General features: G+C 46.5%; 2 protein-coding genes and 1 long non-coding RNA gene across 5 annotated transcripts in view; 2 read left to right on the forward strand and 1 right to left on the reverse strand.

The window, feature by feature from the left end:
* The window catches only part of LOC102548772 (uncharacterized), a 31,040-nt gene that overhangs the window by 1,609 nt on the left and 7,059 nt on the right, over positions 1-22,372 (forward strand). The window lies entirely within an intron of this gene.
* LOC120096688 (uncharacterized) lies at positions 23-5,839 on the forward strand. Of its 3 annotated transcripts, XR_010057750.1 has the most exons (4): positions 23-161; positions 2,520-2,645; positions 2,744-2,840; positions 5,825-5,839. It is a non-coding gene; the product is annotated as an uncharacterized LOC120096688 (long non-coding RNA). The 3 variants fall into 3 exon arrangements; XR_005493471.2 differs by lacking the exon at positions 5,825-5,839 and having other exon boundaries at positions 2,744-3,024; XR_005493472.2 differs by lacking the exons at positions 23-161; positions 5,825-5,839 and adding an exon at positions 197-334 and having other exon boundaries at positions 2,744-3,024.
* Positions 13,457-22,220, reverse strand: Rps12l10 (ribosomal protein S12 like 10). Its single transcript, XM_039092873.2, has 2 exons — positions 22,033-22,220; positions 13,457-15,894 (listed from the first exon to the last, which is right to left on the reverse strand). The coding sequence occupies exon 2, from the start codon at positions 13,901-13,903 to the stop codon at positions 13,505-13,507; it is 399 nt and encodes a 132-aa protein (XP_038948801.1). The 5' UTR covers positions 13,904-15,894; positions 22,033-22,220; the 3' UTR covers positions 13,457-13,504.

Here is a 22,372-nt window from a genome sequence, read left to right on the forward strand (position 1 = left end):
GGGGTGGCATTTAAAGGCGGCAGGGCTCGACTCGGGAACCGAGGACCGGGAACAGGGCGGGGACGAGGCCCGGGCACCGCGGCTTGCTCAGCGTGCCCTGCCCTACGGCCATTGGACCATGGCTGGAGGCCGGGGAGGGCGGTGGCCTGTCGGCGGGGAAGGTGGGTGGGGCTGGGGGAGGGGGTGAAGGGAGGGCCAGGTGGGCCAGGTGACAGGTGCTGGGGACACTCCCGTCCGATGGCCTACTCACTCACTCCTTCCGCATCCTGGGATTGTTGGGGTGGATCAGGAGCGAGGTCCTGAGAAGGTGGAGGAAGGAGAAGAGGAAGACCCGGTATGGCTTCTTTCAGAGAATTCCAACCCAGTGGGAGGAAAGTTAGTTTCACTGTCTGGAGGAGAAGGAGAACGGAGGGTCCAAGGCTTGCAGAAGAATACATTTGACCCTAAATAAAGAAGCAGCCGTGACTCAAGGGGGGCAGTTTGCTGAGCACCGACCAATCCTCTGTTCCCAGGGAAGCACAGGCTGGTATCCGGGGTCCCCGGAAGCAATCTTCAGCAGGTGCCTGGCCAAGCCGCAACTTAAACTGGACGGCCTCTATCCTTAGCTATTTTACTTCACTTGCTTAGTTTGGGGTAATGGAATCTCCCGCCATTCTTTGTGTAAGACTTCCCAGGGAATACCCTCCTCTTTCACTCTAAAGCTCAGACTCCTTTATGGTATCCTGACACTCGCGTAATTATATAACTTCTCAGATAAGGCTGTATCAACATACCCTCTATTAGGTGACATCCTCGGCTTACCCAGTGCACTGAATCACCACACTAATAAGCAGGGAGCTCAAATGAGCTGCTACAGTCCCAGAGGGGCCCTTTGTGGGACCTGGCATCTCTGCGGCTTTTGTGTCCCTTTGTGGACCGGTGCTAATCACGGTAATCTCTGTGGTGCAGGGAGAATTACCTGAGCATGCCTGTCATCCACAGTCGGAGCCTTTGAGGAAGTGGTTCTCAGAATTAGAGGCTGAAGAGGCATAATTGTGGTTCCCATTTTGCTCTTGTTTACGAGTCTGAGCTCAGAAATCACACCTATTAATTATTCTTAAATATTAGGCAATTATAAGAAACTTGATATTTTAAAGCCATACTTTGATTATCTGAGAATTTCTAAGAGTCAGCATAGGGAAGTCATTGAATTATTTGCTATAAGCTAAGCGTGGTACAATACATTATGGTGATTATAAAGGGCTGGTGTCTTGGGTCCAAATTCAGTTTCTTATTACTGATAGTAGCGTGGCAATTTCTTCACCAGACACGATGTTAATTACGATGATGATCCTATCTCGAATTACTGTGCAGATTGGTAGATTGGTTCACACACCTTCCCAAGAAGAACACTCAGCACGTTCTAGGCAACAGTCCTGAGTCCATGCTGTTGACCGGGAGCCCAGAATCAGCAGGGGCATTGCTGAGATTACACTGTAGGGAGGAGAGGCAGACATAAGTAAACCTGTATACGTAGTAAAGACTCTGAGAAAAATAAGGCAGGGAGGGAGAAAATGCAGGATGATGCTATTAAAGCAGGGTAGCCTGGGAAGGTGACATTGAGAATTCTGAATTCTCAATGGAGGGAGAAAAGGGGGGAAGGTCCAACCTCCACAAGAGGTTGCTAGCTCAGGAACTGTCAAGATAAAGTCTACAAGATGGGACCTACTGGGCATGTGGAGCAGAAGTACAGGCTGAGGCCTTGGTTACTTGAAGGGAACGGGAAGACCCCGGAAGTTTCTGAGCAAGGCAGATGAGGTTTGGTTTTGGAGGTTCTGGGGAGCAAACCCGGGGCCTTGTATATGCAGGGCAAGCATCCTGTCACTGTACTCTCTGATGTTGATACATTGCTGTAGCTGATGTGATAAGAGCCCAAGAACAGGCAGCCTGTAGCCAGGGCAGGAGGGAGGCTCCTGTCTGGACCAGGTGAGAGGAATGGCAGTGTAGAATCAGGCACCCTTGGGGAGACCTAGCAGTCCCCATCACAAAGCTTTGTCACTTTGTCACCAAGCTTCTCTTATATTTTAGAAGTTTCTAGTTCTGAAAAGCTGTGTGAGTGGCACCAGTCGCATTGGTGGGGAGCAGTGAGGTGCTGCTCAGTGAATGAAAGAACTCAGGTTGAACCTTGTGATAAATGGCTTTCCGGGGTGAAGAATAACCCTTAGATTTGTATGTGAGTGGAGTTTAAAGTATTTGGGTTGCCGAAGATGGGTTTCTTACATCCTAGGAGTATAAAGAATTAGCAAGGGCTGGACCTGCCTGGGACTTAGTAGCATGGTAAATTGCCTGTTATTGAAAATAAACTTGCTTCCCTTACAGCCAGTCCAAACAGCCAATTTTATAGATAGTGATCAGAGAGAAAGCCTAAAAGATTTGTTTTTGTAACTAAAAGCTAAACGGGGTTGAACTAAAGTTTCCAAATTTTCCTCAGAGTTCTAGAGTGAAAGACAGGCAAACATTTGACTGTGTTTTGGTTCCAGGCACTTATGTCCGGAAAAAGATTAACAAGGCCTATGACGTATCACATTTCTGCCAGGAGCTTCTTTTTTTAGGAGTTCTCAGGAACTAAACGTCTAAAGCCGTCAGACGTGACTCTCTTGAAAAATGTAAGCAAGGCTTTGAAGATGGGTTTCTCAGGATTTAAAACGGGAGTTCACTTTCTCTGTCCCTCTGGATTCTATTTACCTGTAACCTGTGCTCGCAGATCTCTGACAGCCTGAGGGGAGCAAGGCCTGTTGCAGCTCAGCCATCATCCTGCAGGGATTGTTCTAAGAAGAACTGGGACTCAACAGCAAAGATTTGTAAATATCCCCCCTCCCCCACCCAGCACCCCCCTCCCCCATTTGAGGGTTAGTTTGTTGCTATGTATTGTAATGCTAAATTCTGTATCCCGGAGGACTAAATTGCCTCAAGACAAGTGCTTCTGTGCAAACCTTGTTTAAAACGATTGGTTCAATAAAGATGCCTGCAGCTGGGCAGAAGAAAGATTGGTGAGACTTGGGTTCTGGGCTTGAGACCTCGAGGGGGAAAAGAGGAAAGAAGATGCCTCCTTGAGGTACGTGGATTATGAGCGCATGGCCATAAGGCCCTGCCTGGTGGAGTAGAAGCGGGCCAGGCTGAACATGGCAAGTCACATCTCAGGGTTATTGACAGGGAAGTAGACAAAATAGCATAGAAGGTTGATATCTGCCCACCTCTAATGCTCTAAGGCGTATTATAAATATAAAGGCTTTTGTGTCTTTTATTTGGGACCTAAATGATCAAAGGTGGGGGGAGAAACCCCCTAATTAATATTTAGCAAAACAATATGGGGCAACACTCCACCAAGTACTGCTAACAGAAAGGAGGGCCTATCAGTGCCCTGTGGGTGTAGCTAGAAGCTCAGAATGGCCCAGTAATCGTGATGCCTGTGTACAGTTTGCTGTTGAAGATTGCCAGGTTAACTTTTGTGTATGCCTGATGTACTTACCACACCTGAGTGTTTATTAGAATAGAAGCCTAACATTCACAGTGTTTGTTCCCCCATGATGCTGATCTCTGCAGACTCCAACTAGGGAGGGAAGCCACAGCCCACTCTAAGGAACAGGGCCCCCCACACAGCTGTAAGCCCATTCAGGCACTTACTTTTAATAACTGTTTTTGTCAAGCCAGTCCCCACTCTTATGAGCAACATTCACACAGGGGAAAAAAAATCCAAACTCAGCAGTCTTTGATTGCCCACTTAGGAGGGCACATTTATCAAGCAACCTTTCTGTATTTCAAAACATGATTACAGGTTTTAATTATTTTAGGAACTATGGCCTGGTTATCAAATGATTCTTTTAGACATACACAGAATTTTCTCATACCCAAACAATTAGGAGAACGCTGTAAAACTTGGCAGTCAACACTAGTTCTGAACATTTCATTAACTTCTGTTATTTATGGGGAAGCTAGATCCAGTCTCCTGTGTGTGTTTTAATTACAGAGCAAAGAAAGCCTCCCTCTGAAGAAGATCCTCATGACCCATTCCCTGGAGGAGTGTAGGGCTTCAAAGATGCAGTTCCCATGTCCCCTTGTCCCCCTCCACATAGCAACAAAAACCTGGCAAGGAGGAGGCAGAGGACCCTGCTTCTGCTCTCAGAGCTGACCTAGATGGGAGGTGTCTGGAAATTCCTTGCAGCCAGACTAGTGCCTGTTCTGGGAGTCACTGCCACACACCGAGGGCCTTCTCTCCAGCTTGCAGTCAGGGATTTCCAAGAGACCACTGATGTGAGACCAGTGCTCCATCTCCTGACAGGCCTGTGTGACTGAACCCCAAATCTAACTACATCTCTCCGTTGTTTCTGGATACTTCTGGTTTCAACCAGAAGTGTCCAGCACAGAGTCCTCCCTTTTGTGGTTTCTGTGATTTTCTTTTTTTTTTTTTTTTTTTCAGAGCTGGGGACCGAACCCAGGGCCTTGCGCTTGCTAGGCAAGCGCTCTACCACTGAGCCAAATCCTCAACCCTGTGATTTTATTTTCTTATTTGGTGGTGTAAAGGGCTTTTTCGTTTTGTAGTTTTGCAGAAACTTGCCTGGTTTGGCTAGATGGAAGGAGCCACTCTGTCCCTTGGGGACTTAGACTCCCTGACCCACAGGAGGGAGATCAGGAAGCATCTACCTGGTACTCAGGAGTTGTAGAGGAAACATCTAACTGACAGTAGATCACCGGCCTTGGCCAAAGCTGGAGACTTAGCCCAGCTTCCACAGGAACATGGAGTTTAGCCTTGATGTCTACACTGAATGCCCACGTACTTTGCATATTTAACAGTTCACTGAGCTAGGCTCTGCTGCGGTTGCTATTTTGTTAATGTTTTACCTTCACAAAAAAAGTCTCTAATCCCACACGGGGGAGGCAGGGGCAGGCAGGGGCAGGCAGATCTCTTGAGAGTTCAGTGACCAGCCTGATCTGTGTAGTGAGTTCCTCAGACAAGCCAGGGCTGCACAGTGAGACCACCCTCTGCCCTTGGCAAAACAACAACCCACCCTCCCATCCCCCGACCCCCGACAAAAGTCAAAACCAACCACACACATATCTTCACTTAAAGCACCTAACTCTGGGTATCTTAAGGACACCACTGTTACCGTACTGTTGGGGCTAAGGACCATCCCAAAACAGTCTACTCACGGTGTAGCTCTTTGGCCTATTTTCAGCCGGTTATTCCGAGCATTTGCAGAGAGGAGTAGCTCTGAAAACAAAACAAAAAAAAAAAAAAACAAAAAACAAAAAAAAAAACCTTACACCTCCAAATGAAAGAAACTGTGTTAGTAATTACCTGTACCAGGAAGCCGGGTGCCCCAAATGATTTTATGCCTGGAGAGGGCACAGAACCAGACAACTTTACGCACCTCGAATTTCAAGGTTCCCTTCCCCCCACCCAAGCCCGCGGTCTCCGTAGCTCGGGGTGCTATACAAGCTTCTGCCCCTTCTCTGAGTCTCCTATTTTTCTGAGACTCTCATGACTTTGTGCATAATTAGTATGATTTTGCTCCTCTCAATCTGCCTTATGTCAGTTTAATTCATAGCCTAGTCAAAGAGCTAGGAAGGCAAAGGGAAGCCGTCTTCCCGGCCCTACAATCGCTTCCTCCTCCCCCACACTGTTGCTTCACTCAAGAGTGAGCCTTCGAGCCTCTCTGCCCACATGCTAGGCTGGAAAAATGAAGACCAGTGCTTCAAATTCATAAGCTAGCTCCAACGTTCCCAATCGGAGAGCCCCTTCCCATCCAAACCCACCCTATCTGAAGATTTCAAATATGCTTGTCAGGTGGCTGCCTCACAGCTTGAGTGAACTGTTGGAGAAAGCGCCTTTAATAGTTCTTCGTGGTGCTCAGGATGAACACATGAGCGCACATGCACCGGGTGAGCCCACAGCCTGAAAACATTTTAGACGTTTAAATTAAGAATTTCAGGGGTTGGGGATTTAGCTCAGGGGTAGAGCGCTTGCCTAGCAAGCGCAAGGCCCTGGGTTCAGTCCCCAGCTCCGGAAAAAAAGAAAAAAAGAAAAAAAAATTTCAAATCAAGGGTCTGCATCGACTAAACCTGTTCCATGTCACTCATTCACAACGTTGATATCTCTCTTTGCTCCTGATCGGGACGGTGAGCTGGGACCCTGTCATGTTAAGGGGGCTTTGGGCTGGACACCATTTTTCAAGACTGCCTAGTGTAGAAATGGGATGAATTAAGGTAGGGGACGTCTTCATCTTTTCTTAAAAGCTGTCTCTCTTTTATTACCAAAAATAAATGAAAGTAACCTGGGGAAAGAAAGTAAAGTCACCTGTGTGTATCTTGTTTTGAGATGGGCTCTTACTGTGAAGCTCAGGCTGACCCCAAATCACTCTCTCTGTGTAGCTCAGGATGACCCAGAATCATCATTCTTCCTGCCTCAGCCTCCCCAGGGCAGGTTTAACCACTCTTGGCTTCATCCCAGACGTTTTCCGTCAGGGAAAACTCATCACGAGGAAGGTGTGTACTTCATACTTGCTTTTAGGTGCTTGTTAGGGGAACAAGATGGTGCTTCTATGCGTCCTGCCTTCTCGCCTTGCTTTCTCTGTCACAGGCGTCTTGGTGGACACCAGTGTGGGATCTTTGTATGCTCAGGTCTTCCCAGATAGTTCCGCCCTGACCCGGGCACCACCCGCTTAATAATGTAAGATGGTGTCCTTCCCAGAATTGAAACTTCTCCCCTAACCAGTTGGCCTATTTCATAACTGGCCCACTGGATGCTTCCCTGTTTCTTGCATGAGGTCTGGGCTGGCTTTCCTAACCGTTTCTTCCTTCACAGCCTGTCTTTAGCAGCTAGATGTGGCCGGCGATTCTCACCTCGTCTGAAAGAGAAAGAAATGTCAAACAAACACACTGTTTATATATGGTCATTCCTTGGGATACAGAAGTGGATGAGTTCTGGTGCCTCAGGAGGCCACATACCGATGGTTTTCTCCTTGGGTCCATGATGCACAGGTAGAAAAATATCTATCACTCCGTTTCCACAGTGTCCCAGAGCTAGTAATTGTTCTAGAGGTGTGAGAGCTGAGGGTGACACTGGATGATTTATAAGGATTAGCTAACACTACAAATGACACGCTGTAAATGGAAATGGGCCCGTGGGAAGGTGGGCTGGGCTGTGTTCCTAAGTAGTTTTTCCTCAGGTCTAGTGTTGATTTTAATCTATAGCACTGTTCATTCTCAATATTCTCATAAAAGCTCATAAAAACAGCTATAGGGTCACCTAAAAGCCCAGAGTAATTATGACACAGTGCTAAATTGTAGCATCACCCAGACATTGGAAGGCATCCACATCTTTCGGTATAATGTAATTTGGTTTCCTTCATCAGTGTGGAGCTTGCTCTTAGTCAGCACGACTTTTTGAAGTAGAGACTGTGTATTGTCAACTCCATAAAAATCCCTTGTGGGTTCTCTTGATACTCAGAATGAGGTTGGAATTCCTCTTCAGATTTGGGTGCCCCTCCCAATTTTCCCAAAATGTCTTCCCTGGCAATCTCTCTGAGCGTCAGTTCTCCAGGGTCTTGACACTTGCCCTCCTGCTTGCCTAGAATGTGCTGCCCTGGGTAGTTTCTTCTGGATTCTCATCTTAAAACCTCTCAGCTCAAACGTCCTTTTCCTGAGGACCTTCCCTGACCAAGCCCCAGCCTGCTCCCCACAGTGCTCAGCTCCCTTCAGTGATCTTTCCTTCTGCCCATAACCTTCCACTTCTGGGGTAAGAACCAGGCAAGCCTGTGAGAACATGGCACGATGACCTGTTGTGTGAATGAATGACTTGTTGGATAGTGCATGGCCACAGATGTGCAGGCAGGAATCCAGCCTCACAGTGGCGAGGACTGCAGGACACTCATTACACCTTCTGCTCACAGCCCAGGAGCTACTCTCTTTGGGTTGACTGTGTACCGAACGGCCTTTCTATCCCGAGAAGGCTAATTTGGATAACCTATGGTGTTTGTTTGTCTTTTACCTAAGTCTACGTTAGACAGTGGCCAAAATCGTTTAAAAAAATGTATGATTTAGTTTATGTCAGACATACCCCCAAGACCAATGAAAAGTTGAACTTGTGTGATCAAAAACAGGGAAGATAATGACAAAAAAGCCCCAAGTCATAAGCCTAGCAATATTAAGAAACAACCCTATTGATCAGAATATCTTCTTCTTGGGTGGCTAGACCTCAGCTGATACCAAACTTGAACATCCCCAGAGAATGAGCAGCAAGGGCTCTGTCTTTCCAGATGACATCTTCACTTCTGCTTAGCAAGTACTTGCCCAGTGTGCCGGGTGAGCCTGGTGTGTCCCGTGTGCCTGGTGTGCCCAGTAAGCCTGGTGAGCCTGGTGAGCCTGGTGTCCCTTGTTTCCCTTGTGTGCCTGGTATGCCAGGTGCTTCTCTAAATATGCAACAATGACTGCATAGTTGGCTTTTCTGGAAGCAGTAGATGAAGCAGAGCCTGGGTGTGACACTCTTGTTAGGGATTCGTACCTTTGAGAAGGCAGAGAGCCAGAAGACCTAAGTCTGTCACCTAGGCTCAGCTGCATCAGCCAGCCTAGGAACTTGAGGCCAGCACTGCCTGTCATCAGCCTGCATTAGCCAGACTGGCCTACCAGTTCCACCTCGCTGGTCCCTAAAACCCCTTTTCAAATCTGCCAACACCCAAGGTTGTGAAGAGCTGGGGGACTCACCAACCATCCTCCGGGCAGCCAAGCAGCAAGCCTTTCCTTGAACTCAATTGGGCAGTGAATCCCTTCTCTAAAAGAAACTCTAACCCTCAGACCATTGAGTGAGCAGGGCCCTTTATTCCCATTTAACTGGTAAGAAAACAGAGACATGGAGAATTAGGTAACTTGGAAAACCAATTGTGTTGTCAGCTGTGCGTCATGGTATTTCAGAAAGAGAGAGAGAGAGAGAGAGAGAGAGAGAGAGAGAGAGAGAGAGAGAGGGAGAGAGAGAGACAGAGAGAGACAGAGAGAGAGAGTTCAAGGTGGCCCTAGTGATCTAGTGATGACAACCACATTAGTGCTGTCCTTTGGCTTTGTGACACTGTGTGTGTGTGTGTGTGTGTGTGTGTGTGTGTGTGTGTGTGTGTGTACACTGTTGCTTAGGCTGGAACATTACCAAGGACGACATCAGAAGGTGATAATTTAGGGTTACCTACTAATTCAAATACTAAAATCTTGTCTATAAAACTCTAAGAACCAGGAGGAGAGGTTTTAAGGGGCTGTGATTGGGCTTGTCTTGGGGACAAGTTGGTGTCTGCTGGGGTTCTTATGTGGGTCTTGGAAAGTTTCCCCTTGGAGTTCAGAGTGACAGAATGAGTAGAAGGAAGGAGGCTGCACTCAGGCAAGGCTGAAAGTGTCTGCTTTGGGAGGCACAGGAGGGCTGCGATAGGAAGCTCCAGAGGGAGAGGAGGAGGAAGGAGCAGGGTTAGCAGGTGCTAGGGGAGGGTTCTGGGCACTTATAGTTGTGTGGTGGTGGCCATTGTAATCCTAGAAATTGGGAGACTGATGCAGGGGGAAGCAGAGGAGGAGAAACAGGCAATGGAGGAAGAGACAGTAGACACTGGGAAGGATCCTGGGGCTGGGCTTCAGAAGAAAGGCAGCTCCTCAGGATGGAGACAGGTGGATCTAGACTGAAGAGAGAGGAAACCTAGTCAAGCAAAACAAAACAAACAAAACACAAAACATGGTGGATTTTTTTTTTGACCTATAAACCCACATTTCTTACATCACAGAATTAGACCTCTTACTCGCACGCTGGGCTTAGGTATGGGGACATCCATAGTTAGTGCTGCTGGAATGTGCAGGAGACATTTTGCTGGAACTTACAGTTTACTTTCACCTAGAATAATTCATGAAATACAAATTTTCATCCTTAAACCCCGAGCTCCAGTAAGATTAACTGGTTTCACATTCTTTTTCTGGAATTTGACGAAATCCCCTCTGAATCCAACGTGGAGAAATTTTGATTTAATCTCCTGATATTTTTATTTGTACATAAAACATAGCCCCCCAAGGCTAGAAACAAGATCTTGGTAGTAAGAATGGTTTGCAGGGATAGAGTTTAGCACCGTGACAGTAAGCGGGCCAGATGTGTCTTCTCGGCGGGGATTAAAGGGTTGTACTCTGACATCTGCACAAAGTTATTCTCCCCGCTGAACATGCCATCACCAACCATGTCACTCTCATGTCACCACTGGGTGACCTTTGACCCCTGTGCTAACAAGTTTAAACCCCCTGGGCATCCCGACATCCTGTCACATTCTCTTAGGGACACTCTAACGTGATTTATTCATTTGCTCCTTTTCGTGACTCACAAACCGCCTTAGAGACTCGCTCAGAGTACAGCGCTGCTACTCTGTATAATTTACAAAGTAAATCAAACACGGAGGTGTTTGAAAAGTAACACATGACAATTGCAGGAGAGCACATGAGGCCAGTGCAGGTCTTGCTTAGAGTAAGTATCAAGCCATCGTCACGGGGAGCTGGTGGGAGAGCGTGCAGAGGCACAGTTAAATACTGTATTTGTAGTAGCAGATGCCTGAGACATGGCCTGGTTTCAAGTCTGCCTTTTCCTTAGACCACACAATTTGTATTTAGGTGAGGACTGTCCTAGTTTGGTGCCTGTTGCTGTGGTAAACATCATAACCAAAAGCAACTTGGTTGGAGGAAAGGGGTTTATTTGGCTTTCTGATTATAGTTTATCATCAAGGGAAGTCTAGGCAGGAACCTAAGACAGAAACCTGGAAACAAAGACCATGGTGGAACACTGCTTACTGGCTAGCTTCACCTTGCTTACGTACTCTGCCACCTTTCCTATTAGCCCAGACCCAACTGCTACAGGATGACACCGCCCACAGTGGGCTGATCCTCTCCATCAATTAGCAGTCAAGAAAGTGCCCGATAGACATGCCCATGGGCCAGTGTAATGGAGGCAGTTTCTAAGTGTGTCAAATTGACAGCCAAAATTAGCCATCACAGTTCTGAGTTCTAGCCCTGTTTATTGACAGACCTTCTGAAGTGGACACAGGAATGTCAAATACACATAAATATTTATTTCAGAATTATGTATGTTATTTGAAATGTTTATCTGTTTGGCTGTTTTGCCTGTATCTGTGTCTATGTGTGCAGTGCCCAGAGAGGCTAGAGGAGGGCATTAGATCCTCTGAGACTAGAGTTGCAGAGGATTGAGAGCTGCCATGTGGGTGGTAGGAACTAAATCCAGGTTCTCTGGAAGAGAACAAGTGCTCTTAACTGCTGAGCCATCTCTCCAGGCCGGCTCAAATAAATGTATATTTATATTTATATGTGTATATGTATGCATATATGTATACTGAATATATTATTTTCTTACTGCTAATAGTTAATAGATTACCTCCTTTACCTTAATCTTTTTATCTAATGAGCCAGGAAAAAGCACCACTACCTTATGTAGTCCCAGGGTTGTGTTTCTGAGTGAGTGTTTAAGAACAATTCTGAATTATGACTTATGAATTAGATATATTACATGTATTAGATATATAATAACAGAAAGGAATAGATCAGAAAGTAAAGTCTAGCTTGCCAGTCTACCATGCTAACTTTTGAAAGCATCTGAACTTAAAGGTCCACTATAAAATGTAGGAAGTAGTAAATACTCTATTTCCTGTCAGACACAAAGTCATACTGAAATGCCGTTCAAATGCAAAAGGCAGCATTTTGGGTACAGGGAGTTCTGATTAAGTTGTCAGGAGTAGCATGGAGCAGTGGCTCTTACTCTCTAAATGCTGCCACCCTTTAATACAGCTCTTCCTGTTGGGGTGAGCGCCAATCATAAAGTTATTTTCTTGTTACTTTGTAGCTGTGATTTTGCTACTGTTACATTCGTAATGCAAATATCTGATGCACAGGATATCTGATATTGGACCCCTGTGAACTCATAGGCTGAGAACTGCCCTTGTCACCTGTAAAGGACCAGTGAACACAGACTGAAGCATAGATGAGTCTTCTGCTTGGTTCTGTAACACGAGAGGATTTCCTGGGTTTAAATACACTCACGTACCTGATTATGTACATCCAACTACAAAACGTTTCAGCACCTTTTGCGGCGGCATCTCCTATGTTTGTGAATAATTGAATGTTACTAATTAAGCTCAACCCTGTTCTGAGATAGGGAAACAGTGCTGCTGTTCATGGAGTTGCAGCTGCTATTTTTAAAAATGATAATATCCCCCATACTATAAGCTGATTTTACTTAAATCAGTGCTGCACAACAGAAATATTCTGTTAGCTCTTTGTTGTCTGAACTTTGATGTATGAATTAAATTATGGCACTCGTTAAGAGAACGAGACATCTGTTTTTAGTAAGTAGGGCTATTAATCATAGTAGCTTTTTAAATATAAGCTGTCAGGCTTGCCCCTTCTCTCTTCTCTTTAATCCTGGTAAAGATCATTTTTGTCCCAGGGGTGTACTTCCTGAGATTCTCCAAACACTTGGTCGGGGTATCCTCTCCCCAGGTGATGCCTTTGCTCTTGGTGGCACCTGGGTAAGAGAATTCTTCTGCCTGACCTGTCTTCTGCCCAGACCACTGAGATTTGACCTTGTCTTACGTCTCTTTCCCTTTCCACATTGTGGTCTTGCCACTGTGGTGGTTTGAATGCGAGTGCTCCCCACAGCCCCACGTGTTTGAATCCGTGGCCGCTGTTTGGTGGAACTGTTTGGGAACTGTTAGAAGGTGTGGCCTCGCTGGAGGAGGTGTGTCACTGGGCGTGGCCTCGCTGAAGGAGGTGTGTCACTGGGCGTGGGCTTTGAAGTTTAAGACTCCTTGATTATCAGTGCTCTGACTCAGCTTTGTAGTTGTGGATCAAGATGTGAGCTCGCAGACCTTTCGCTCTGCCTCCCTGAACTCTGACCTCCAAGACTGTAAGCCAAATTAAATGCTTTCCTTTATAAGTTGCCTTGGTTGTGGTGTTTTATCACAATAGAAAAGTAACTAAGACACTGACCAACACTGCCACATTATGACTCGGAACCAAATGCCCCACTTTCTCTTGACCATATATTTTTAAAAGATGTATTTACTATTTTTATTTGTGTGTCTGTGTGCACCTATGTGCATTTATGTGTACCATGTGTGTGCAGGTTCCCACAGAGGCCAGAGACATCCCTTAGAACAGGAGTTACAGGCAGTTGGGAACTACTCTATGTGGGTGTTGAAAACTGAACCTGGATCTTCTGCAAGAGCAGTAAGTGCTCTTAACCATTTCTCCAGCCCTGACTTGTTCATATTTAATCCTTTTATACTACACTCAGAATCCTAGACACATAGCTTTGTGAAAAATCAAAGAATTTAGATTAGTGAAATTGTTGAATCATAAGGTGTGTACATCTAATAGTTTTATGATATAGCTAATTTCTGTGTAGTATGGCTAGACTAACTTATACATTTTCTTTTGCCAAAATTTTATTTATTCATTTCTTGCATTTGAAGTACTCCTTGATGATATCCTTGGCCTGAGATTCTTTGCCATAATCTTGAACCACTACACAACTGCAAACAACCACTTTCTGTGGTTTCCCCTCTCGATCGATTTTACAGAGGCCTCCCCATTCCCCAAGTTTCTTGTTGTCATCAGCCTTTATCAGGTTGATCTGGTGCTCAGCACAGAGTGCGTACACCAGCTTGACACACATGGGTTCATCACAGTCGGAGGCAAGCACATAGACATGGGCTTGGCGCTTGTCAAAGGCTTTGGCAGCTTCGCGTATGTCACGTGCTAGGCTGTCATGGATGAGGGCGGTCTTCAGCATCCCTTGTAGAGCAGTGTTGATGTCCATTACACCTCCAACAGCTATGCTTTCCTCGGCCATGGCGGTAGATTATGGGTGATGCTGAATCTTGAATGCACCAGAGCTTCCGCCTCTGCGCAACTTGGCGGCGGCAGGGGAAAAGTAACATACATTTTCTATTCTCGTGTCTGGTGCATTTTTACTGAGCTAAAATGACTTTAGGACAAATTCATTTTCCCCTTCTGAAAACAGCGGTCAGGTGACCAAAATTCATTACATATCTTAAATGCCCAGTATATATCTTTAATCTTATTTGAAGAGCAACATCATTTTTTTTCTGTACCTTTTTGTCTATGGCATATGTCGCATACATAGTCTTCATCCTGCTGTGTTCTAGAATTAACTGTACAACCCTCACACATACAAGCCACACAAAGACAACAAGGTCAAAGAAGGCTGGAAGGAAAAGCAAGTGGACCCATAAAACCAAAAAGCATTTAAGATTTAACAAGATTAGCAGGTGCCATTGAAAAGGGCTCCAGACTGGAGTCAGAGGGAGGGGCCTCTCAGCTTGGCTGGAGTCAGAGGGAGGGGCCTCTCAGCTTGCTGTCCCACCGCACAACTGGAAAGCAGCTGAAAGGCTGGCAGCACCCTGTGATAAAGCTCTCTGGAAAACCACCAAATGATCATATCGTATCTTTAATGACTATTTCCACTGGACCTTGCATGCCTGACTAATTGTTAGTATTTCTTTTGTCTGCCTCATTGGGTTTATGTCTGGAGCATGCCCAGGTTCGGAAGCTGGAGCCGTTTAGGGCACAGGAAATGCCGGGCTCCTTTGCAACACTTCCCATCATCGCCAACCACAACTCTCTGGTGACTTGAACAGGAGCGGAAGGAGATGGCCCTTTTCCCCTGTCAGGCGGTGTCGGAGTCCGTGAATGAGTGGAGCTCACTAAATTATAGATGGGGCTCATCACTCAAGTGCTCACCAATCTTTCTATCCCTGGGCCAGGGCAGTCATGTTAGCTCTTATGACAAGTACCATTTTTAGAACATCCTGTACTTTATATTGTATCTGCTGATCCCAGGAATTCTGGGTAGTCTCTGGGCAAGCAACTTGCTAAGTGCTATATGCACAGGAAGCTTCTAAAGACAGCCTAGGCTGTCGGAATGTGGCCTTTTCTTTAGATGCCTGTTCAGAAGCTTCAGGTGGGATTACATTTGAATAGTAAATACTTGTTCTCTGCTTTTTGATTTAGCTTATTCGATGCTTCCATTCTGACATGTCTGCAGTTGGTTACATCATCCCCAAACCTCCTTTTTATTATTTACTTACTTATTTATGTTTTGGAGGGAGGGTGTCACAGTACTCCAGGCTGGCCTCGAACTCATGATCAGTTTCTCCAGGGTTGGGATTACAGGTGCACACCATCTTATCTGACTTGAATTTTCCCTTCTCATTTTAAGTGGGACCTACCTGGGTGTAAGCGGCAATCTGCTATTCAGACCTCTTGTTTTCCAACACAGATCTATAAAGTGCTTCTGGCCAACAAGATTTCATGGAGGCATAACTGATGAGGTTTGGGGAAGAGCCAGTGTCTTCCATAAAAGGTTGGCTTGAAACTTCTCTCTTCCTCTTTGCTTTCATGCTGGGATTCAGCCATGGCAAGGGCAGACGTGTGCTAACGATGGTAGAGTAGTAAGGTAGAATTTAGTCCTGAATGGTGACAGGGTCCGTGGCTGGCTGGTCCTGTTGCCCACTTCCAGACTTTCTGTTTACTTTCAGTGCTAAGGATTGAACTCAAGACCTTGAGCATGGTGGGCAGACTTTCTACTGCCAAGCCACAACCCCTACCTGTAGACTTCTTATTCAGGGGAAATCAGCCCCTTGTTTTAATGGCCACGATCAAGCCCTGTTTCATGCCATGGACACTGACACTGAAAGTGTTGGCATTACAGGTTTGTCCAACCATGCCTGGCGAAAACTGGTCTTGCTTAATTCAAGACTAGGATGGCTTCCTTTCTGGTTCTCCTGGAATGTAGGTGACAGCCTCTCATGGGCTGGGGTCCTGGAATGAATGAAAAGGAGAAGGCTTAAGCTCAGCCCACACTGCCCTGCTTCAGATTCCAGACACGGTATAGCAGCTGCCTCATAACCTCAGGAACCACTTCTTCCCCTTGAGATGGACGGCACCCCACAGTCCGGCCTACTCATATTGTTAGTCTTCCCTTTGTCTGCCTTGTTGGGAAGTTTGTCTGGAACATACTCATCCCCGTGCTCTAGAAAGATGGAGACAGGCAGATCCCTGGGAAACAGCATCTGAGGTTGTCCTCTGGTTTCTATATATGTGTAATATATGCACACAGACCACACACACACACACACACACACACACACACACACACACACACACATGAAGAAACAGGGGAAGAGAGGTTTGGAAAAGAATGCTTAGATTTGACAAAAGTACAGTCATAGATGCAAAGATGTGTTGTTAGACAAGCAAAATTAAATTTGTCCTAAAAGGTTCTCATTGAAAGGAAGAAAAGGTGAATTATGAAACCAGAGAAAATATTTACAGGCTCACATCCAACAAAGGACTAGGAGAGTACAGAGTTCTAGAATCTTCTCTGTTCAGTGACAGCCCTTTGATCATTTGATTTCAAGTTCACAGTTAGTTGTGTTTAGGTCCCATACTCTTTTTTTCCTCAAGTCTTTGGTTGTCATTAGGAAGAATGTATCATATTGTTCTGAGTTAGACCCTAAAATCAGGGTGCTGGTGTGAAAGGAAAGGGGGTCTTGGATTAGTAATCCCCATGTAGTCTCTCTTTCTCTGCTATCTGGGTCATTTGTTGGATACCAAGGGGAGGGGGGTAGAGCGTAGAGAGTGAAAGACAGAACTGTCGAGGTGGCTTGGTGGATAAAATGCTGTTTGAACAAGCCCGAGGAGCTGAGTTCAGATCCCAGCACTTACGTAGGAGGCCAGGTGAGGAGGAGTGGTTATTTCTCTTGGTAACTCTGTTGCTGAGATGTGGAGACAAATGGAGCTCTGAGAATCAGTGGCCAGTTGGTATAGTTGAGATGGCAAGTTTCAGGTTCAGTGAGAGACCCTTTAATGAGATAATGCATTTTTCCTTCCCAGAATTCCCACTCCTGTAGCAGAGTCCCTGTGAATTGGGTCTGCTCTGCCGTGCTAAGACTGGATTCCACCCCACCCCCCTTTTCTTCTCCTTCGATTCTCTGGAGTGCTACCAGAGCCTAAGCATCCTTCTTCTGGCTTCCCTGGGCTCACTCCTTCTCTGTGGGTCCTCTGTGTGGCTGCTTGCCTGCTATATGACTACCAGGCCTGACTCAAATGTCACGACTCTTTCTTCCTCTCGAAACTAAAAATACGAAATGGATAGAAAGTTGTGAGGAGGGGCTGGGGATTTAGCTCAGTGGTAGAGCGCTTACCTAGGAAGCGCAAGGCCCTGGGTTCGGTCCCCAGCTCCGAAAAAAATGAACCAAAAAAAAAAAAAAAAAAAAAAAGAAAGTTGTGAGGAGGAGGAATTGAGGAAGACCTCCTGATGTCAGTCAATGCAATAAGAATGCGCTTCTGTTTTAATTCCACGTGTGGGGATATGGTGCTGCTTTGGGCTGTCCTCAGCCACTGACTACAATTTGTCTCGTGCTCCAGCATAAGTGTGGTTTTGCCACCTGTGATCTCGTGGCATTTGGAATTCTGGGAACTTTTTCAGAGGGTACATAAATGCCAGGACTGGAGAGGTGGAGGTGGTGGTTGGTCATTTAGGGAGGTTGGCTGTAGTTTGTTAGTAGCTGTGGTCACCAAAGGAACAAAGCAAAAGAAAGTAGATTAAGGATTTTCTTAATTGCTCTCTCCCCTCTATTCATGGTTCTATCCTATCTAGTGCTGGGAGGTGAAACCAAAGGGATAAAGGGTGGAAAAAGGGAGTAGCCAAGACCAGCTACTCTGAGGGACCTTGCTGGTGCGGCCCCAGATGACTCCAGAGCCATTCTTTCCCAATCGAGTGGGAACATTACTTTGCACCGGCAGAGGTGCTCACTGTGGAATTGTTTCCGTTGGCCCTGAGGCCCCTCCCGACTACCCCATAGCTTTGAGGAGCCCCATCAGTGCCATGTCTAAGAAGACGCCTTAAGCCTCTTTGTGGTGGGGCTATGACAGAGGGTCCTGGGCCCCAAGAGGGATAGAGGGATAGGGTGGTATGGAAGTGTACAGAGGCACTTTCCAGAAGGTGGACTGTGGGGAACCTCCTTTCTGTGGGTGCCTTGCAAAAGGCAGAGCCATCTCTGCAGAGACAGTAAACCTGACTCAGAGCTGTCAGGAAACGAGGGAAATGTGAAGCGGGCTCCTTTCTCTCACTGGGCCCACAATTCAAAAGCTGTCTTGGCTAAGTGGGCAGGGTCATATCTGTCTACACAGGGATGGCTTGGCTGTGGGGAAGATGTCTGTGGCTTGGACAGGCTGGTTAAGGAAATGGCCACTGACCTGAAGTGCTCCTGGAACCAGCCATCCCCAGTGATACTCGTGGGTTAGCATTTCCAACATAGTCCTAGAGTATGGCTGGAATATTCCAGGCAATGGCTGGCTTCTGGAGAAGCTTAAGGGCTCATTGTTGTGTCTGGATTTGGTGTTCTGAGGAAATCATAAACAATGAATACAGAGCAAAAGAGGACCCATGGCTTTGCGCAGGAGTAAGGAGAAAAAGCAACAAAACATATATATATATATATATATATATATATATATATATATATATATATATATACACACACACACACACACACACACACACACACACACACACACACACATATATCTGTATGATGTGCCATGCACTATTCTTGCCGTTCTGAGCAGTCTCCCACACTGCCCTATCTGTACCAGACTTCTGATCCCTCAGAAATCCTCTCCTCCAGCCCTACCCGATAAGCAAGAACACATGTATGAAGCCTGTTTTTTTGTTTTTTGTTTTTTTTAACTGCAGCTCCTCTTGAGATGCAGCCACACAACTGGAATTACATGCTTTGTAGAGGTCTCGGGACGTGGCATGGCTTTGGGAAATTCCGTTTGTATTTAGAAGCCAGGTTCCTATTTTCAGAACCTGAGCGGAAGCTTTAGTTAGCTTTCTGTCGCTGTGATCAACCACACACCAAAACCCACATAGGGAGGAAGGGTGTGTTTGGCTTACAGATTACAGCCTGTCTTTGAAAGGAAGCCGAGGCAGGTACTTGGAGGCAGGAACTGGAGCAGACACCATCGAGGAATGCCGCTTCCTGGCTTGCTTTCTTGAGTTTTCACAGCTCCCTTTCTTACACAGCCTGGGTCTGTTTATTCAGGTACGGCCCCGCCCACTGTGGGCGTGGCCTTCCGACATCAATTAGAAATCAAGAAAATGTGCCACACGCGTACCCACAGGCCAATCCGAGGGAGGCAATTTCTTAATTGAGGTTCTCTCTTCCCAGCTGTGTACAGTTTGTGTCCGTTGACAGAACCTAAGCCCAGCACAGAGGTTAGGAGGGTGGAGCCAGGCTGCCTTTTACCAGCTGAGCAAGGACCGGCCTCTGTCTAGGGGGATCTCTGTCTTCTCTACCAGCCACTCCGTTTCCTGTATCTGCATTTCAGGCGCCAATTTTAAATCGGCTCCTCTCTTCCTGTCCTCTCTTCAACCCACCCCAACCCCATCCTCCTGCTTTCTCCTTTGCTTACAGTTAGACAGTAGGCCAAGCTCCTTTTGGACAGTAGGTCAGGGTTTTTAATCCCTTCCAGGGACGGCCGCAGATTAAAGCAGGAGGATCAGATGCTGTGTGATTATGAGCTGCCCCTCCTTGTCTGTTGACTGCTTCCACCTTCATGGTTGGGAAGGGGGCTGGGATACCCCCAGAATCCAGCAGCATCCCATCGTTGTTCCAGTCACACGTCATCGAACCACCTCAGACCAAAGGCTTGAAATAACAACTTATTTAGTTTACAAATCAGGGCTCAAAGGGGACTGCTCAGTTCTGCTCCTGCCCTGCAGTTAGTAACTGGGATGGCTGGTAGGTGAGGGGTGATTTAACAGCATGGAGCGAGCAAGCTCTTTTGCCCACATATCTGCTGCATTTGACGATAGCTGTTGTCTGGCATTTGACGATAGCTGTTGTCTGGGACCTTAGCTGTGACTGTCAGCTGTTGCATCTATGTGTGGCTTTTCTGGGAGTATATGAAGGCAGGGTTGCAGGGGAGGGGATTCTCAAGAGACAAAGTGGGAAAACGGTGTTTTAATGACTTAATTTGATTATAGTGTTTCTTCCTCTATTGCGCCAGTACATTTAGTGCCACTCTTTATTGGTGATAAACTCACTGCCCACTTGGCCAGGAAAAGAGCATGACATACACTGCACAGCGAATGGGGAAGAGTTCCACGTTGCATTGTAAGAATAGGTGGTGCGGAGGAAGAACAACAGTATCAACCAAGCAGACCCCACCAGAGCTCCCAGGGACTAAACCACCAACCAATGAGTGTGTATGCGTGTGCGTGCATGTGTGTATGTGTGTGTGTGCATGCATGTATGTATGGATGGATGTGTGTATATGCATGTGTGCATATGAGTATGTGAGTGTGTGTGCACGCACGAGTGCACACTCTTTAATATGGTAATATATTCATAAGTAGAGTGTAGTGAACATACTGTGCTAGTCACGTTTTTAAGATTTAATTTACCTCACTTTTTACTATATTCCCCATCCTTCTCGGGGCCTCTTCTTGGTTGGTTGGTTTGAACTTGTACAAGAGATGGTACAAGTGCGACTTGTGTTCTCACGTCGTCTCCAAAGCTTTCGCTCGCTGCTGTGTTTGCGGCTGCAGGCAGGAGGCCAGCAGCACTATCCTTTCTTGTTCCCGAAGTACATGTCCCTGTGTCCCTCTCTTTAAGGGGACATGGGCTTGCTGAGGCATGATTAGGGGGCGTGTTCTAGGACAGTGAAGGGACTTATAATATAATTGAGGTACTCACGTACTCTGGTTAATCCAAAAGGAGGTCACTCTGATTATGTTAGTTGGGCAGGATTTGACTTGGCATGTTCTTTAAAGATTTTTTTGTTATTTTGTCTTTTTTCCCCAGAGCTGAGGACCGAACCCAGGGCCTTGCACTTGCTAGGCAAGTGCTCTACCACTGAGCTAAATCCCCAACCCCTTAAAGGTTTTTTAAATGTATGCGTGCCTACATATATGTATGTTATACCCATGTGGGTACCTGTGGAGGCCAGAGGACAGCGTTGGAGTCCCTGGATCCTGGGTCCTCTGAAAGAGATGCAGGGCTTATAACTGCTGAGCTGTCTCTTCAGCTCTCCAGGGAAGTCCTTTAAAAGAGGATTTGGGTCCAAGTTGCCCTATTGTAGGAGAGCCTCACAGTTAATATGGATGTTCCGACACTCCTGACAGTACTTCTGACAGCTACCAAGGAAACAGGGACCTCATCTCTATAACTGCAGGGCAATAAAATCTGTCAATAACCCGAATGGGTATTGAGTCATTTCAGATGATGGTACAGCCTAGAGGATGCTGAAGTTCAGCTTTGTGAGTAAGAATCCTATTGCAGTAATTACTAAAAAGCAGCCCACACTATCACCAGCTACTCTCTAGTAACGCAGTCTCCCTGCCCCCATGGTCTCCATGTGGTGGCTGCCCAATTTGCCCTTCCTTTGCCATTCTCCTGCCTTGAAACCCAGCCATCCACCCCCTGTGGCTAGCTGTCACAAATCCCCATAACCCAGTAAAACCCAAACTCCAGAGGCTTGTAATCTATCAGTCAGATACATAACAGTAAATTCTCAACTCAAACCAACCACACAATGAACTCAGAGCCAACTGATACTGATACAAGTCCGTGGCCAGGGTCCTGGTGCTCAGACTGTGGGGCAATGATGATTGTGTGTGTCTGAAGCCACCAAGTCCGTATTAATGTGTTATGTGGTGAAGGAAAATGAACACAAGTTGTATCGTGGGTTCCGCTAGCGAGACAACCTTTTTGCACGGGTAACTCAAGAAACGCCGGCAGATCCGGTTGCTCTGTGTGCAAGAGACTGGACTCACATATCACTCCCGTCCATCCCTGTGGGTTACTGCAGCCAGATGTAATCTCTCACACCTGAAACCCTGGAGCTTTGTTTACGTCTCGTTTGCGGTACGTCTCACATTTTACTTACGTTTTTTTCCAGCGCCACGTCTTGCTTTCCTGACCAGATTGCAGAGTTCTCTGGGTGCGAATGATGGCCTGCTTGTTTGGTCGGCGAGGTTCTCAGCATGCCACCCGTACAAAGGCGGGGCTCCATTCTCCACTCGTTAAAGAGGCCGTAGAACACTTTGACCTGGTGACAGTCAAGATGTGTTTTTCACAACTGTCCTAATGGGCTCAGTTTGAAATATCAGAAGTAGCCAAGCACTCGCTCCCGTGTTGGAGCCACTCAGAGTGCTCTTGTCATCTGAGAGTCTGAAATGAAGCTGCCATTGCCGAGGCAGTGGCTTCTGGTTCTCTGGAATTCTCTG

The sequence above is a fragment of the Rattus norvegicus genome, chromosome 14 (assembly GCF_036323735.1).
Source record: "Rattus norvegicus strain BN/NHsdMcwi chromosome 14, GRCr8, whole genome shotgun sequence".
Taxonomy (NCBI): Eukaryota; Metazoa; Chordata; class Mammalia; order Rodentia; family Muridae; genus Rattus; species Rattus norvegicus.